Raw genomic sequence first — 18807 nt, 5'->3', positions numbered from 1 at the left:
GTAAAGTGGGCTTATATTACCTGCGCCTGTGTTCACATTTCAAAGTCTATGCTGGAGCACACTGTCTTGCTCATTCCTTTGTGGGAGATTTGAGAGTTTATGACTGTTATTGGTGAGTCTTTTCTCCAAGACAACCCAATAGATGAACCATCACTTTTTTCAGCCATCTTTGCCTACATCAATCACATGAATGCTACATAATTTAAAGCTGCAGATTGAAATGATTTTATTGATTTTTCCTTTTTCTTTTATTGAGTTTCATCGATGAGTGACTCAAATCTGATTTTTTCAGGACGTGTGGACACAGATATCCAATCTCCAATTCCAATTTTCAAATCAGATTTTGATTATGTGGTCAAAATTCCAAAAGCATGCAGATAACCAATTCCTGGATGTCCTCCATTGCTGTCTTTTGTGTCACGCTCCATGTCGTCATTCGTTGTCATCTCACCAGTACAACGTCACGCTACATATTTTGCTGATGCAGCAATTGGGCACAGCCCAGACCAGGCTACTATTGATCCTGACCCATTCCAAACCACACTTTACTATACCAAACAGAACCGTATCATCATATATAATATATACACTGCCTTGTCAAAAAAAAGTTGACACCTAAAAAAGGTCACATACTCGTTTGGACTGCCTTTATCTTTGATTATGGCACTCATTCACTGTGTCATTGTTTCCATAAGCTACTGCAATGTCACAAGATTTATTTCCACCAAAAAAAGTTTTTCACCAAGATCTTGTATTGATGATGGGAGAGTCGGGCCACTGAGCAAAGCCTTCTCCAGCACATCCCAAAGACTCTGTGGTGGCCAATCCATGTGTGAAAATGATGTCTCGTGCTCCCTGAACAACTCTTTCACAATTTGAGCCGGATGAATCCTGGCATTGTCATGTTGGAATATGCCCATGTCATCAGGGAAGAAAAAAATGCATTGATGGAATAATCTGGTCATTCATTATATTCAGGTAGTCAGCTGACCTCATTCTTTGGGCACATAATGTTACTGAACCTAGACCTGACCAACTGCAGCAACCCCTTACCTATTTGCTTAGTTAAATCCAGGTGGCGACTTTTTGGCCATGCAATATATAATATACAATTATAATATTATATATATTATAATATATATATATACATATATATATAATATTATTATAATATAATAATAATAATAACAATAATATTAATAGTACTCATACTAAATCACTTTACATCTCAAATAAGAAGATCAATGAAACAGACAAAAGTTAAGACACACAAGTGGACAATTTAAAGATCAAAAAGATAAAATTAAATGGACAAATTCAACACAGTAGATTGAGTTTAAAAATGTATTTCAGAGATTGAAATGCAGAATACATAAAAAGATGGCAGAGATGATAGTGGGGGAATGTTCATGTGGGGTAAGCTACTCTGAATAAATAACTGAATAAATCAGATTTTAGTTGAAATTTGAAGGTAGACAAAAAGGCCTACTATAACTTTAAGGCTGAAATAGACACTTTTTGTCTTAAACTTGTCATTATGATATTAAAATTATTACACAGCATACATGGGAAAGACAATAACTACCCTATTTAATAATGGTCCCCAATAGGTTTTTTTCTTCCATCACATCATTTCACTTTGTCTCCAGGATAGGGTTTTCACAAGAAATAATAATAAAATAAACATCCATAAGTTATATTATACATATTTTAACTTGAATGTTTTTGCAAAACAGTGATTTTAATTAAATGATACAAAGTAACTAGTATCTTCATAGAAATGTCAAATAGTATAGCTGGAAAAAAGCCACACAGAGGTAGAGGGAGAAATCACACGATGTAGGAAAAGGTAAGGAATGATTCTGTCTCCAGTTCTGTGACATCATCCTCCCCACTGCTCACATCCAGACCAAACAGGGCTGTGTCTGGTTTTCATTTACTCCTATTCACCCTCCTGCTCACCCTCGCCTCCTCTTCCCCTCCTCGTTTTTCTTTTTTTCCCTTTGCTACAGAGAAAGTGGGAGGAGGAAGAGAGCGGTGGCAGAACTCCAGAACTTTGGAAGTTTGTCCCATCCTGGACTTGAACTAATCACCACAGCTCCTCTGGTTTGAGACCGGGAGGGTATCTGTCTCTTTTCTCTCTCTTTCTGTCTCAACCATTTCCCCCTTCACCCAGGACCCCTTTCTCTGTTACACCTCTTATCAAGGACCTCTTAACTGCTTTGATCAGCCAACTTCCTGCGGGAGTGCTGGAAAAGCCACCAAGAGGAATTTGCCAGGAGGATAATGACCAAAAGTCCAGCTTGCAGTCACTTTATATAATTTTTTCTCTCCAAAAGAAAAAACTCATTGGAACACAACAACTTCAGCTCAGGGTAAGTTTGCAGTTTGCTATGTTGCAAATGTTGAAAGACGTGGTCATGTTCTTGCATACTTCTATTTCTTCATTTTCTCAGATTTTCCTTCTTTAAGACTAGTTTCTAGTCATCACATGTGAGCTTATGCTGAGTGTCACACGGCCACAGCATTGCACAGAATGTTTGTATTCTAGCTCATAAATATCAGAAAGCATTGCATTTAGCAGTGTGACTGAAGCCTATACTTTAGTGGTGAGTGGCTGCTGGGGCAAGAGGTGAGCCGCAGTCAGGGTGAAGGAGGCGTCTTCCAGCATAGTCATGTTGTAATCTACTGCACATTGCATTTGAGTGGAGAGGAGCATGTGGGCTCTCTCTTTTACTTTTCAAAAGGTTTTTTTGCAGACCTAACCTTTCTGTTCCATTCTTATTCCTGCCAAGCTTGATTTATTGACGTCAAGCAAGTGTGGAGAGATAAATGAAAAGGAAAATCCTTGAGATGCAACATCTGTTGTTTTTAGCTGTGAACACAAATCAATCTTGGAGCTGTGAGCAATTAAGGCAAAGAGATTTTTTTAATTTTGTGTTTTGCACCAAGGATGAGAGACGCCACAGGTCGAGCAGTTCAGCAGTTGTGTGCTTCTGAGTTTGTCTTTCAGTAATTTGTTTAATATGAAAGTATTTTGTTTGTTCAGCATTCAAACTGATAAATCTATGCACCCACAAATGAAAGCTCCAAGGGAGAAATTGGAGGGATGGATAGATGTTTCCACTCCAGCAATAGTCCAAAACCACACCCTTTGAAATGAGCGCAGGAGTGGAAAAGTGTGAAGAAAGTCTTTTCCATACTACTGGCCAGATGAACCAGAAGGGGATTGGGTCCACTGGACAAAAGAGCTGGAGTGGGTGCGTGGTGGTGGTGGTGGTGGTGGGCAGCAGGGCTTAGTGAACCAGGTGTAGGTCATTAATCTTCCTTGTCTCTTACAAAACTGCCCTAGTACAGACAGATGAATCCAGCTGTGCAGCACTTCTCTGTGTACATGTGGTAATTCGGTGCACAAATGAACTTATTATATTCTTCTGAGCCACATCATAATGAAATTATGGTGGAAATTTGTCATAAATATTTCTCAAGAGCCACTGCTCCCACATAGCTTTATGTTTGCATATAGACCATTGCTATGATACAGAGAGGGAAGAGCTTGGCCACTGTTCAAAAAGCAAAGAGGGGAAACTTGGTATGCGCTCCAGATTTGGCTTTATTTGTTTGAAGTACATTCACATAATTTATGAGCGGCATTACGACAATGAAGCTCCCTTTGGAAGCTGAGCTGTTACTGGCACAGATGCAGTAGGAAAACGCGCTGCAAAGCCTTTCAAGACATACATAATCAATCAGAAATCCTATGTTTTATGGCTAGTCTGCTCTCTCCAGCATTGTGCCTTCTCTGCGTGATGCGGCGCAGATGTCTGGAAGGCAGGAGGAGTTTTTAAGATCTAGTGTCTGAGAAGTGCTGGTATTTTTTTATTTTTAAAAGAAAACTGCCACCTTTTAAAGCCCCAAAAATTTTTGGCTGCAACATGGGTTTTGGAAATGAACTCACCTAACTGACTGATCATGCTCAGCTGTTGACAATGATTTCCTTGCTGTGAGCTGATTTGCCAAATGTCGCTTTAACCACTAATGCGTGAGTGTTAAGCCGAACAGTTGAACTCAGCAAGTCTGCAGGTTTCTATTAGACATTGTGCTTGAACACACATCTGCTGTGTCTCAGAAGGGCTAATTCACATCAGCTGTGTGGAATTGCCTGCACAGACAGCACCACCCCTCCTCTCCCTACGATCATTGATCCTCCACTCATCTGTGCCACAGGCTGCATGTCACATCCTTCCCCACGAGGGGTGGCTGGTGATCTCACTTACATACGTGCCACAAGTCACACGCTGCTGCCCACTCACTCACTCACTCACTGGCCTCCGCTTTATCCTCCACATGAGGGTTGCGGGGGAGCCAATCCCAGCTGACATTGGACGAAAGGTGGGGTACACTCTTGACAGATTGCCAGTGCATCACACTGCTTAGCCCGGTCGGGCAACTGTGCAAAGAAGTGGCTTCTGAGTGACCTGAAGTCACATGAACGTGAGAGGAGAAAAAGATCCATGAGGCTGCCAATATACATGCAGAACAAACATTCACTCTCACACACACACACACACACACCAATGGTCATTTAGAGTGTCCAATTAACCTCTGCATGTTTTTGGATTGAGGGAGGAAACTGGAGTATCCGGAGAAAACCCATGCACACAGGGGGAGAACGTGCAAACTCCATATGTGGCCTCACACTGCTGCTGCAAATGATATATCATAGGGGCAGTCACCGCATGAGGCCAGTGAGTGGTAGTGTTGAGCTCTGTTACTCTCACAAGCAGCTTTGCAGCTTGTCTCACTCTCTAACAGTCTGTAGTGGAGGTTCTCAAACTTTATTTGGCCACTGCCTCTTTATAGGGGAGAACATTTTCCAATGTCGATTACAGTTTTACTACCTTATAATACTATCTCAATACAAGCATGTGCTAAACGCCATTTGTACTCCAAGATGCCATAAAATCTGCAGAAAGTTTACTACAAGACAGTCATCACACTTCAGAGTGATCTGTCAGTGTGTCATGTCTGCTACTCCTCCTCCTGCAAAGTTGTCCAAACAAACATGATTGCAGTCACAGCTGTGTTCAAAGCAGAGTGAGTGATCTGCTGATGCAGCACACCGTGTGTAGCAATAACATTTGCAAACGCCATCCATACTAACTTGTCTGGTTTCAGTCATGAAAACAAGACAAGCCTAATCAGGTATTATTATATTTATAGCTAATTATATTTGCAGACTCCCCAAGCTGTGAGTTGTGGACCCAACTGTGAGAACCACTTACCTGTAGAACTGAATGATGTAATATGGTATTCATAACTGTGATATACAATATGCAATACTGGTTTTCAGTTGGAAAAGCACAGGTGTAAATAATTTAATGATATTGCAGCTTCTTACGCACTTTGAAATGCTCCCTTTTCTCCGGGATGAGCTGTGACTTTATGATGTGATCTGACTTGATTTGTTTTCACGCATCAGTCAGTTGCTTCAAATCATACTTTTTTATTCATCAATAAACACATCGATGTATTTTAAAATTAGTGTAGTAAATTAATCGTTTGGTCCGTAAAATGTCAGAAAATGTTGATCTGAAATTATGGTATTCTCAAATGTCTTGTTTTGTCCCCAAATCAAAGTTATTCACTTTTAATGACACCTTTGTTATATAGAGCAAATGAATTAGGAAATATTTACATTTAAAAAGCTGAAAAAAAAGAAAAAGAGCTTGTTTTAGTTGATTTAAATGATTAATAATAGATTAATCGTTGCCATTATACTTACATCTTTTCCTATCTTATCATAACCACAGTATGGAATTATTTCAGTTTAATATGTACATTTATAAATATGTTATTCCCATATGTAAATGGTTAATGCTTCTACTACTACTAAATAATAATACTACTTATTATTATTATTGTTATAATACAAAATACAATGTTGTATTTTGTTGGCTGAATTTCTTTTCGCATCTAAGATCAAACCACTGCTCATGAGATCAGTAACACTCGTGCTTTTACTGCTGTAACAAGTCAAAATGGCTGCTGTGAAAAAAACTAATGTGGAAAACATATACTGGCAAACTGCAAAAGAAATAATAAATGAGTTAAATAAAACATTTTCATGAAGAAATGAATAATAATAGAATAATAAAGTATCAGCGCAGTTTAAAAAGACGAAAAAAAAAGGAAAATATTCGGCACTGAAGAACTTAAAGTTCTCTGTGAGCAGAGGTGGGTGAGTAGCCAAAACATTTCTCAAGTAAAGGTACTGTTACGTTAAGATAATAATTACAAAGTAGAAGTAAAAGTACTCGTGAAAATATTTACTTGAGTAAGAAAAAGTATGCAGTGTACTCAAGAGTACAAGTAATGAGTTTCTCCGGATTTATTTTTGATAATATTCAGAGCAACACAAATGATACAAAATAGACACAACATAATATAAAACAGCAATGTTCAAATTAAGATATGTTAAATGTTAAATAATAATATTTTAAATAAAACACTATATATGTATATACAGTATGTATATATTATGTCATTCATCAGTGCAGTGGTTGAACAGTGCAATTAGCAATTAATGACATCACTATATGTCACTGCAGCCAATGGAACTGTGCACTGCTGTTCAACTATGTGCGTGTTAGTGTGTGGTCTTTGCTATAAATGAATGTGTGAGGTCCAGCTGCCATCATGCTTCACTTTGCTTGTGGGCAGAAACAAGATTCCCTTTTTTTTTTTTCTTATACAACTGTGATGTTAACCATAAATAACACCAGTGAGTGCCAGAGCAGCTTGTTCTGCACCGTGGATAACATAAACTGATCATGTTATAAATCAAACAATGCAGCTAAAGTGAAGCCTAGCTTAGTGAACCCCACATATGGACATCAGTGGGAGGGCGGGCATTAATATAGTACCAGCACAGTGTACATGAAGATTAACATAGCAACATAAAACATGAAAACATAGACTAACCCAGAGATTCCATGTTTGTTTGTAGCTCCCTTAAATCTTATTGAACATTTCACACTTTACCATTCCCTTGGGAATAGTGGTAATGCATCAGTGACCCGAATAACCCTGCTGGTGCATCCCACCGTTTTTTTGCATTTGCATGCATTTTATATTATAAATCTTATACTATAAATGTGATACATCTAAAAAGTAAAAGGCTAGAAAAAGGCTGCACATTTAAGAAGCTGAAAATACAAATGTTTGATGTCCTGTCAGTCGAATTCCAAACTCCTTTCCTGCAGTGCTCTCAAACAGCATTATAATAAATATAATGTAATTTTTTTCCCCTCCATCTTCCATCTGTTCTCCATGACTCTCTCTCCCTTTCTCTCAATTAAGCTCTTCCACCTCTCTCTCACCCTTCAAATTCAAAACTTTTTGGGGCACAGCAAATCATTGCCCTGAGAGCTCCTCTCTCTTTTTCATGGGAGCAAACTCACCTCTCAACTTCATAGAACATTTTAAATCTACATTTTGCTGAAGATTATACATGTAGCTCATGTAGCATGTGTTTAAATCAATGAAAGTCTGTGATTATTCTCCATTGTATTTACAGCATTGACAAGTTGCCACAGTAATGCATGCTAATTTTCTCCTTTCCTCCTATGGATCCCATCCAGAGACAGTAAGACAACATGAGCCAAAATCATCACTTTGTCTTTGCACATGCCATTTCAGAGAGTTGCAAATGGTACATGGTCCGTATTTATATAGCCCTAGTGCTGATGAGCACTCAAAGCTGCTTTACACTACTGTTTTACCATTGACCCATTCATTCACTCACACATTCATACAGCACATCTATATGCAGCACTTGTTCTATCACACATCTTTCATACATTTACATACTGCCAGTACAGCCATCAGGAGCAATGTGGGGCTTAGTGTCTTGCTTAGGGACACATCGGTATGTAAACTAGCAGAGCTGAGATACATTTACTGATGAAAATTAAAACAATCAAGTTTCAAACAGGCAAACCAAAATGTCTTTACAGTTAAAAAAAGCGTACTCTAACAAAAAGGTTGGCCAAAACACGTAACAAGTTGTCACTGCTACGATGACCAGAAAATGAATGAATGTGACCTGGCTTTAGTTCTGAACTTACAATATAATGTTGTTCCCACTGCTGTTGTTGTCTTGGCTTCTTCAATCAGAGAAAACAAGACTCCATTGTGTTACGATGTTTTCCTCTGTGGCGGTGAAGGGAAAACATAGTGTTCACACACTACTTCAGGTCTGGCAACTGTGCATAGAAGTGGCTTCTGAGTGACCTGAAATCACATGAACGTGAGAGGAGAATAAGATCCATGAGGCTGTCAAAAAGACACAAACTGCACTTCAGTAAATATATAGCAGCAAAACTATTCTTAACATACATGCACACAAACACACAGAACCAGGTTCGATACCCAGTCAGAGCAAGGGCCTTTCTGCATGGAGTTTGTATGTTCTCCTTGTGTGTGTGGGCTTTCTCCGGGTTCTCCAGCTTCCTCCCACTGTCCAAAAACATGCAATATGGGGATTAGACACATTTGATGCTCTGAATTGACCATAGGTGAGAGTGAATGGTTGTTTGTCTCTATGTGTTTGTTTCCCTGCGATGGACTGTCCACAGTGTAGCCCGCCTATCACCCTGTGGCAGCTGAGATTGGCACAGCACCCTCCACGACCCTCATGTGGAGGATAAAGTGGTAGAAAATGGATGGATCTAAAGAAGCATGAATCCCACTTGCAATATTTAGGTGTGTTAGTCTTACTTTGAGAAAATGCCACAAAATTCTATTTTGTGCCATAAACTACACTTAAAAAAAACTTGAACTGTCACTTCAAAGTGATTTCTGTAACTTTATCAGAACAGAACTAAATATAATTACTCTTCACTTTCCTTGTTACACGTACTGTGTAAAATAGGTTAAACCAGAAAGTTCCCAGTTCGATACACTGGGTTGAGATGTGCCGCTGAGCAACACCCTGAACCTCCAATTGGCCAAACATGTCACACCATTTTCCTATTATGGTGCTTATTAGTGGCAATATTTTTGAGTGTGTGTTGTTTAAGTTATTCACAAACACAACATGATGTATATGATGTCACTGGTGCTGTGGGGACACACAAATCAGATTATCTGAAATAAAACAACAGACAGATGACTGACTGACGTCACGGCCACACTGGCAGCACGTCTGCATCGCAGAAAAATGTTGCTTTTCATTTACGCACACATGTGGACTGATTAGAGCAGCTACACTGCCCTGGGGAATAGAAGTTTTGTCTTTTTTACCCCTTTTTATTCACAGCAAAAAGGACAGTGGAAATAGTCTTTTGCCACAGTTTCAGCATCTAAATCTGTCACATATGTCATAAACACAACATGCTCTATTCCTGTTTCAATGTAAAAGCACTCATTTTAGTTCCCTGATTTAAATCATCTTTAGCTTACTCTGACCAACAGATGCACAGCTTCATACTGAAGGGTGCATTAAGTTGCATACAGACAATTGATACGGATGATTTATAGTATTTAAAATTATGTTTTATAGGGAAACTCTCTGGAAAACATCGCAGAAGCTTCAGAGACAGACACACTTCCTGCGTGAGACACAGCAGATCACCATGCTCTGCAAACTTGCGTCGAGTAGTGAACCCAGCCTTTGATCAATGACACATTGGTCACTGGTTGTGTTGTTTATGGCATGTCAGAGCATTGTAGTTGTCAGGTTTGTGTTTGTTTGCTGGTTTGTGGAAAATCCACCCAAATTGCACCACAGTAATTCTGCCAGATCACAGTTGGAGGTTCTGTGTAATTTGGGTGGTGTTAGTTTTTTTCTCACATTAGATTTTTACAATTGTAAGTTTGCGTCAGTTTGTTAATTGCTCTCCTGCTCTGGCAGCTTTTTTTGTATTGCTGGACTCACATTATCACCTCAGGGTCTCCACTTTACTAGGTTGGGTGTGTGGGGGACCATTGTGAGTTTGAGATAAGTAATTGAAAATTGAGGAATATGTGTGAAAGAGCCAGGTGTAAAGGGGGCCAAAGATAGCTGTACACATGTATGGGTGCGTGTGTTACTTTAATTGGTATCAACACTTACCTTGTCAGGACCAATAATGCTCAGCCCTATATTAGGCAGAAACTAATTTCCGAGGCCCTGGTTATGCTTATTTTTGAGATGTGAATTGTTGCAAGGTAAAGGTTATTGTTACTGTTATTGAACTGTTATCACAGCCTTATGCACTTGAAGCAGGGGATAGGTCAGAAATGGAAGCTATTGTAGTGAATTTGTGGGTGAGATTTAGCTCTAGAGGACAGCACACTCCTCCATTGTTGTTTGGCTTCACTGTGCTGCTGCTGCAGGTCAGTGTTAATAACAGGTGGCAAAAATCTGTATGATAAAAGTTTTCTCATAAAGAATGGCCATGTGTTTTGGATCTAGGACCACATACTGAAAGATTACTAATCTGATTTGAAAATCAAAATTGACAATCACATTTCTTTATCCACACAGTCCTGGAAAAGAAAAAAGAATTACATCTGAATCACACCAGTAGAAAAACAGAACAGATATGGGCCACTTCACTCTGGTAATATGAACACAGTATATCACTTAAGAACACGTTATTCTGTGAGGTGAGTCTTAGCCAAGCAGAGTTAATTACTGAAGCACACTGACCAGTAGTTAGTCACCACCTAAATGAAAGGCACTTCCGATAAAATATTTTGTCGTTCTTACCTGCAAGCGTCCTCGTGTGAACGGGGCCTAAGTATGAGACAAAACTCTTCTCCCTCCTCTCTCACCTCCAACTCGTCCACCATACAGCAGCTATCACAGATGGCATCGCATCAGTACTATCCTTGCCTCCCTTTGTTGGGGATTTTCAGATTTAAATGAATACTTCACGGCCTGAGTCTAAGCTACATAACGGAAGTTGTTGTTGCAGCCTTAGATCCTCAGGTGGGGCCAAAGTGAGGCTTAAATCACAAAGTTTATCCTGCCTCTTGCCTGAGTAGGCTCACAGAATTAGTATCCTATTTAAATCACTTCTTAGATCCAGATTTAAACATTTAATGGAGCTGTTGAACACTTTTATTTGGTTTACCTGATGTATATTTATTAACCAACAGCTCCATGTGCATACAATGCACACAGGTCTACCTGTCTTAAACTGTCCTTGCTTTGTTTGGCTCCACTGTCCCCATGTGTCTGATGGCTTCTTTTGTCCTCTTGTAAAATTGTAACTTCTTGAAAAGCAAAAGCAAAATATAAGTAGTTTTAAGTATGAATAAAGGTTAAAGGTTGCTGACACATTAACCTTTAACTGGACAGAAGGCACATACTTGCCAATGATGATAATTTGACCTCTTCTTCTCTGTTCTTACATCGTCTAACAATATTTAAAAATCTCTTGTGTGGTGTGTTGAAGATTAAATGTTTACATCTTGACTCGAGAAGGAAGTGTATGATTTATGATTTAGTTATATTATATATACCTATATATATGCCTGCAAATGTGTACATAACATGTAAAACCTTTTAAAACAGGCCCCCTTTAAAACAGGAATTTGTCTGTAAAACATTAATTTACAAATGTTTTGGTTTTTGCAGGTGTCCCCTTCTTATGAAGATGAGGAGACATCGGTTGTTACCGCTCTGTGCCCTCCTGGGTGTCCTGTTTGCAGGACTCCTCCCAAAACTTGATGCTCAGGAAGGTAAGTTAAAGTAATAGTTCATGTCAGCTGCATTTAGTGGTGTATGCCAGTTGCAGAAGATCTTCCGTCTTGTAATCATGTTCCACTTTTCAGCAATCCTCAATGAGATATATATTTTCTATGGTGTTTTTCCGTTACAAAATGATTCAATGTTCATCTGTACCTACCGTAATCCAACAAAACCACAAGCACATACAATAGAATATATTTCCATTAAAATTAACATTGTGGTTGAATTTAAAACAATATTCCAATTATTAAAATGTGTTTTTAAACAAAAATAGGTCTAGAGTGCCAGTCAGTGGCAGTAAGATACTTTGAATGAGAAAATAAAACTGTGCAGTCAAAAATTTTAATGAAACCATCACAGTTGTAGTAATATTCTGGTACCAAAAGAAAATGTTGGTACCAAACACGAAGCATCTTTTTCACTGGTTTCAATTCTGTCCTCCAAACACTCTCTTTTGAAGATTGCGCACATGGGTTGCCAGCTGATATATACTTTCTAGTGGATTCATCATGGAGTATCGGAAAGGAGAACTATGAGCATGTCAGACATTTTTTGTACAGCTTGATTGAATCGATGCACCAGGTTGGAGGGGACAGGTTTAAATTTGCCCTTGTGCAGTACAATACAAGGCCTGAGACTGAGTTCCAGCTCAACAGCTATGCAACAACACAGGAAGTCCTGGCACACGTCAAGGCCATGTCCTATCGTGGTGGGGGCACCCGGACTGGCCTGGGTCTGGAATTCCTGATACGTACCCACTTGAGCACTGCAGCAGGCAGCCGTGCTGCTGAAGGAGTGGCGCAGGTCGTGGTGGTGTTAACAGATGGGCGATCCCAGGATGACGTGTCCGAGCCAGCTCAGGTGCTGCAGCTGGCAGGCGTGGATGTGTTTGCAGTTGGAGTTCAGGATGCAGTGGAATCGGAGCTCAGGGAGATGGCTAGTCAACCACATGACATTCACGTGTTCAGTGTAGACTCTTTTCTCTCCTTGCGGAAAATAATCCAAGATTTAGTAGTGGGGCTTTGCGGCGCAGTGACCCGGTCATGGGGGGCTCCTGTGGCAAATGAGGCCCCTATGGCTGGAGGAGGGACAGGTAATGAAATGGGACCAGCATCACTACTTTACTAATGTGTCTACATGTGCAAAAATATAATACTGCACATGTGGTCATGTCTGGAATTCATTATTAACACAATCAAGTGATTTTGTTTTAACCACAATAACCTTTCACCATCTACCTGTAAAATTAACATCACTTGTTTTGTCCTATCACATTTAATATTACCACTTTTTCCATAGAAATCACATTAGAATGTGCATGATTGACACCCCACTATATCTTTTTAGGGTGCTCAGTTTGTAATACAGTTACAAATACTGTATTTACTTAAGCAAAGAAACATCACATTTGATAGAAGTTAAGGACAAAACATTACCATCCCGTCTCAGATGCTTTTAAATATGGTCTTTGTTTCAAGTGCTGTGTTGGCATCAGCAATAATCTATCACAGATTACGAGTTTCACATGATGCCTAGGTGTAATACAGCTGCAGGAGACAGAGGACAAAAAAACAAGTCATTCACAAAACCTTTAAAGATAAACAAGGTCTCAAAGACACCCTGCTTTTAAGAAAGGTCACTCAAAATCAATGAGCTTTTAACAACAGCTAACCACGCACCACCGCTTGTGTGTCTTGCATATGTGTTTTCTTTTTATCAGTCACAATGTCTTTCTGTGTAAAACATGTGCAAATATTGTGTATTTAAAACGGTGATGAACCTGCTTGCAATCATCCTTGAACTGCGGAGGCACTACTTTGAGAATATTGCACATCCAACAAAAATTGTCCCTGAATTACTGCAATTGAAAGAAATCTGAAGCAGCATCACATCACATCACATGATTTAACTCATTTTGATAAAGATTACATGCAATACATTCTCAAACAGTGCAAAAACTGTGAACATCAAGGATGGGCCACAGGGTCATGACTGGTCAAGTTATTTGAGGTCTGTAACAAGAGTCTGCATGGAATGGCTGAACTCAGTGGAGCATAAACAAGGAACATATAAATCAATAGTTTACAGTTGTTATAAGTAACTGCAGCTCAAGTTTAAAACAGGTTCTGATATCCAAATTAAAAATATTGGAGAAGATTCTCCCCAGTTTCTCCTCCCTAGACTCAATGTTGTTGTTGATTTAGGAACCAATCCATGACCCACAAATTAAAATTTTAATTGTGAATAAACTGGCTGTACCATTGTTGTCATTGAAGCCAGTATTTCAATTAAACATCTTTCCATATTGTCTGATGAGACATTATTGTGATTTTATCACTTAATACAACACATTCCTCCTATACAGTTAATTTAATTTATTTCAAAATTCACACATTTTTATCAATTATTATTGTTATTTTTTTAGATATCAGTTTATTATCATTCAAAGTCATTCTAAGCCCTAGTTTAGCTACAACTTTAAATGCTTTAGTTTTCAGTTTTCAGCACTTTAAACAATTTCTGTCAAATCTGATTCAATTTGCGAGTTATCCTTACTTGAGAAAATAGTTTAAACTGACTGTAACTGACAGTGATAGTGACTAAAAAATAATAATGAGTCAAAATAAAATTTATTTACACGATAGAAAATCTCCTTGGTTCAGCATACATGCAGTATGATTTGTTTTTCACTGTTGTTGATTGGTTTTCTCTGAATGTTACTTGCAATGTCATGCTAGCACGAGTTCTTTGCCTCTGTCTCACTATGTTAACGCTTTCACAAGTTCCATTTTGTTTTGTTCTCTCTCTCTCTCTCTCTCTCCCTAAAGCACAAGATTCAGCTGACCTAGTATTCTTAATTGATGGATCACAGAATGTTGGAGCAGCAAACTTCCCCTTTGTGCGTGATTTGGTTTTGAGAATCATTGAGAACCTTGATGTGGGCAGGGACACTGTTCGTGTTGCCTTGGCCTTTTACGACTCCTCTCCAGAGATAAAGTTCTATCTAAATAGCTATGACAGCAAATCGTCAGTCCTGGAAGCTGTGAAGGGACTCACCTACTCAGGGGGCGACGAGTCTAACCTGGGGGCCGCCCTGGAGGAAGTGGCCACTAGCCTTTTGAGCCAGACAGCCGGGGGAAGGGCAGATGAGGGTGTGCCCCAGATGCTGTTGGTTATCAGTGCTGGGCCTACCACTGATGATACTGGTGCTGGTGACCGGGCCCTTAAGAGGGCTGGTGTTATCACATTTGGCCTGGTGATTGGTGACACTGCCACTGAAGATCTTGAAGCAGTTGCTACAGACAAAGGTTTTGTCATGTCAGCCCTTGATTTCAGAGCAGTGGCAGACATGGGTGAACAGCTGCTCCCATACATTAAAGGAGTGGTCCAGCGCACCATAATTGTTAACACTGAGTTCACAGAAGGTATGTAACTTCTCTGTAAATGTTGGCAAGACACTGTGGAAGGGCACTTACTAAATGAAAAGCTAGCAATGTATGTAATATAGTGCTCAAGGTAAGATGCAGTATAATTTTTGCTCAGTTTGAAATAACTACTGTATGTTCTTGGAATAAGATAACATTGTACTACTACAGTATATTAACATGACATTGTTTTTCTCATTACGTTACTGGCAAAATTTGCATCACTGCATCATTTGTCCTTACTTGTGTTACCTGTACAAGTAAGGACTAAGTCATACTGTCCTTGCTGCATGTCCCCACAGCACCCCTAAGCTATTTTTGCATGTAGGTATATGGCCACGGCTCCGGTTACTTTAAAGTGAAGATGTATGAGACTGTACTCAGTCTCACATTCAATTCCAATAGAAACAGTTTACAATCAGGATGTTGCTCCCTTTTTTATGTCCTTCGGTTGTTTGAGCCCTGAGTAGTCCATCTTTGAGCATAGGTGGTCCTCCTCTAGCAAGGTTTGTTGCCTCTTCTGACCAAAACTAGAGCATGCTCCCAACTAGACTAGAAAGTATTGTGATACAGGGAGCATGTGCCTTGCTGTGAACCGTCCTGGACATTGGCAGATGAAAACATTTACATCACCCAGACCTCTATAGACAGAGGGACTAGGAAAGCAAGACCCGGGCCTAAACATGGACAAAAATAGCAGTGCCAAGAATAAAATCCAAGTGCATGGCTCCCATATATTTGAGAAATTAAAGGAATACAAATGTTTTTGTGTTTTAAGAATGATTGAGCTTTAATTTAATTAATTTACACAAATATTCTGTCTATAAATCAGCCAATATATACAGTATATAAATTATTATATACAATTTAGAAGGAATCCCTCTGTAGGTCATTATTAAATAACATAAATTCCAAATAAATAATTCAATAATTCAAATATATCACTCTAATTACATGAAGAAAAGTTGGAGGGCTTTGTTAGCATTTAGAGATTTCTTTTCTAAAAAGATTAGATCTGACAATCTTAAACCAAGCTTGAATTCTCTTACTAATATTGTTTCCCTTTTCTTTACAGTCTTGGCAGTTGGAAAGCGAGACATCATTTTCCTGATTGATAGTACAATGGGTGCAACTCTCATCAACTCCATACGTGAATTCATCAAAAAGTTTGTTGACACCATGCCTATTGGTCCAGATGAAGTACAAGTGGGTATAGCCCAATTCAGCAGTTCCCCCCGACTTGAGATGGATCTCAATACCTATAGATCCAGGGAAGACTTGGCTGCTGCACTAGGCTCTATCAAACCAAGACCCGGACAGACAGTCAATATTGGAGCAGCCTTGGACTTTGTACGGACAAATATGCTACGGCCTGATAAGGGAAGTCGTCTTCAGCAGGGGGTACCCCAGGTTTTACTGTTGTTGACCAGTAAAAAATCCAGTGACAGTGTGATAGAACCTGCTAGGGCTCTGCAACAAATGGGTGTATTAACTATGGCTGCGGGCTCCAAATCAGCTGATGAGCAGGAGCTAAAACAGATTGCCTTTGCGGACAGTGTTGTGTTCGTTCTGAGGGACTTCCGTGGAATGACTCGCAATCCACAGCAAATTGTTAATGCACTTTCCACTCTAGCTGGTGTCGTGGTTACTGAAATACCTACTGAACCAGGTAATACTTTTTCTTCAAAACACATTTTCTCTATCTATCTATCTATCTATCTATCTATATATCTATCTATCTATCTATCTATCTATCTATCTATCTATACAGTACATAAACAAGTGGGAATCCAAATGCAAGTTTTAAATCATTAAAAATTCTAGTTAACTGAACTCAAGCTAACTGAACACATTTGAGATTTTGGACCAAAGTGTTAGACATTGATTTACACTACAACTTTCAATGTGATCTGAAAAAAAAACATATTGTGATGATGATGATGAATGATTGTATTTAGAAATGACTTACATGTTTGGTGAAATTGAAACTATGTCTAATGGCAAAAGTAAGGGATTTTCCAGAAGCACAAAGCAAAGAGAACACAAGAGATTGGGACTAAACCTGTAAAAGCTTAAAAAAGAATCACTTACCATTTGGACAGAAATATAAACTTTTTTGCCTGGGTAGTGTACATTTATGTTATTACAAATGGCTATTTTTTCTTCTGCTTTTCCTTAGTGGTGGAGATAACTACAGTGGAGACCCAAAAAGTGGTCCGAGACTTTGTCTTCCTTGTCGATGGCTCAAACTACATTGGCAGTGCTAACTGGCCCTATGTGAGAGACTTCATCATCAACGTGGTCAACCAGCTAGATGTACGTCCTGAGAGGGTCCAGATTGGTCTTGTACAGTTTGCTCAAGATCCAAGAATTGAATTTTATTTGAACAGCTACAACAATAGGCAAGATGTTGTGAACAAAATCTCTCAACTCAGGCTGACTGGAGGCTCAGTTCTGAATACAGGAGCAGCCATGAGACATACCCTTTCCAAAATGTTCCAGCAATCAACAGGGTCACGTAGAAGGCAGGGAGTCCAGCAGGTGTTGGTTCTAATCACAGGGGGTCCTCCCCAAGATGAGATTAAAAGTGTAGCTGATCAGTTGGCTCTGGGTGGCGTTTTGACCTTTACAGTCAGCTCTGGGCAAGCAGATAGCGAACTTCTGAAAACGGTTGCCTTTGTTCCAGATTTGGCTTTCCATGAAAGCAGCTTCTCTCAAATACCAGCTATGGCTGAAATTATCATGCCAAAATTAATAACAGTGGTTGGCGATACAGATATATCATACATCCCAGAGGAAATTGAAGAAACTGGTGAGTTGCCATTTATGCCATTTAAAATGTGATTATAATAAACATGTAGAACTCCCTGGTAACAATAACTTTTGCTTTCTCTCAGTTGTTTCAGGAAATGAGAGGGATGTTGCCTTCCTCATAGATGGAACAGACAGTGTTCGAGCATATTTTCCCTATGTCCGGGATTTTATCACCAAAGTAATTGAACCACTTGACATTGGGATCGACAAAGTGCGGGTTGCAGTGGTTCAACACAGTGAGAGGCCAGAACCAAATTTCTACCTTAACACTTTTAAAACCAAAGATGAGGTGATGAGAGCTGTCAATGCAATGACACCTGCTGGGGGACGTAGTCTAAACACAGGATCTGCTCTAAGATTCATGAAGGACACAATCTTGGCTGGACAGCGTGGTAGCCGGGCTGCAGAAAATGTCCCACAATATCTGATTGTTTTGACTGGAGGCAGATCCAGAGATAGTGTGAAGGAACCTGCTGGTGCACTAAAGACAGGTGGAGTCGTACCATTTGGTGTTGGTGTCAGGGATGCAGACCCAAGACAGATTGAGGCCATTTCACACAACCCTTCCTTTGCCTTCAATGTGAAAGAATTCAGTGAGCTTAACACTGTACCACAAAAGCTCAATACCTATGTGAGTCTTCCAAAGGAACAGCTATCTATTGTGCTAAAGCAAGGTAAGGAAAATCTCAAATCTCATAAGCATGTTAAAAATGTTGTTCTTCTCCTGCTATTTTGGTACACAACAACTGACTATTATGTGTTATGCCTCAAAACAAGGTGATGCTGTTAAAAGAGATTTTGTGTTCCTACTGGATGGCTCTGATA

At 39.4% G+C, this 18807-nt stretch overlaps 1 protein-coding gene across 4 annotated transcripts in view; it reads left to right on the top strand.

Moving 5' to 3' along the window:
* The first annotated feature begins 2081 nt into the window (after positions 1-2081).
* col6a3 (collagen, type VI, alpha 3) overlaps positions 2082-18807 on the top strand; it is an 89391-nt gene continuing 72665 nt past the window's right edge. For 2 of the 4 annotated variants that reach the window (XM_058654841.1, XM_058654840.1), the window contains exons 1-7: positions 2082-2375; positions 11630-11733; positions 12204-12836; positions 14572-15168; positions 16244-16837; positions 17348-17980; positions 18066-18656. In XM_058654841.1, coding sequence (XP_058510824.1) covers positions 11643-11733; positions 12204-12836; positions 14572-15168; positions 16244-16837; positions 17348-17980; positions 18066-18656 — 3139 coding nt within the window. In that variant the 5' untranslated portion in view covers positions 2082-2375; positions 11630-11642. The remainder of the gene's footprint in view (positions 2376-11629; positions 11734-12203; positions 12837-14571; positions 15169-16243; positions 16838-17347; positions 17981-18065; positions 18657-18807) is intronic. The other 2 variants (XM_058654842.1, XM_058654843.1) reach the window with 2 other exon arrangements.

The sequence above is a fragment of the Solea solea genome, chromosome 2, assembly GCF_958295425.1.
Source record: "Solea solea chromosome 2, fSolSol10.1, whole genome shotgun sequence".
NCBI lineage: Eukaryota > Metazoa > Chordata > Actinopteri > Pleuronectiformes > Soleidae > Solea > Solea solea.
The sequence above is the reverse complement of the archived record's forward strand: the minus strand, read 5'-3'. Positions and strand labels throughout refer to the sequence as shown.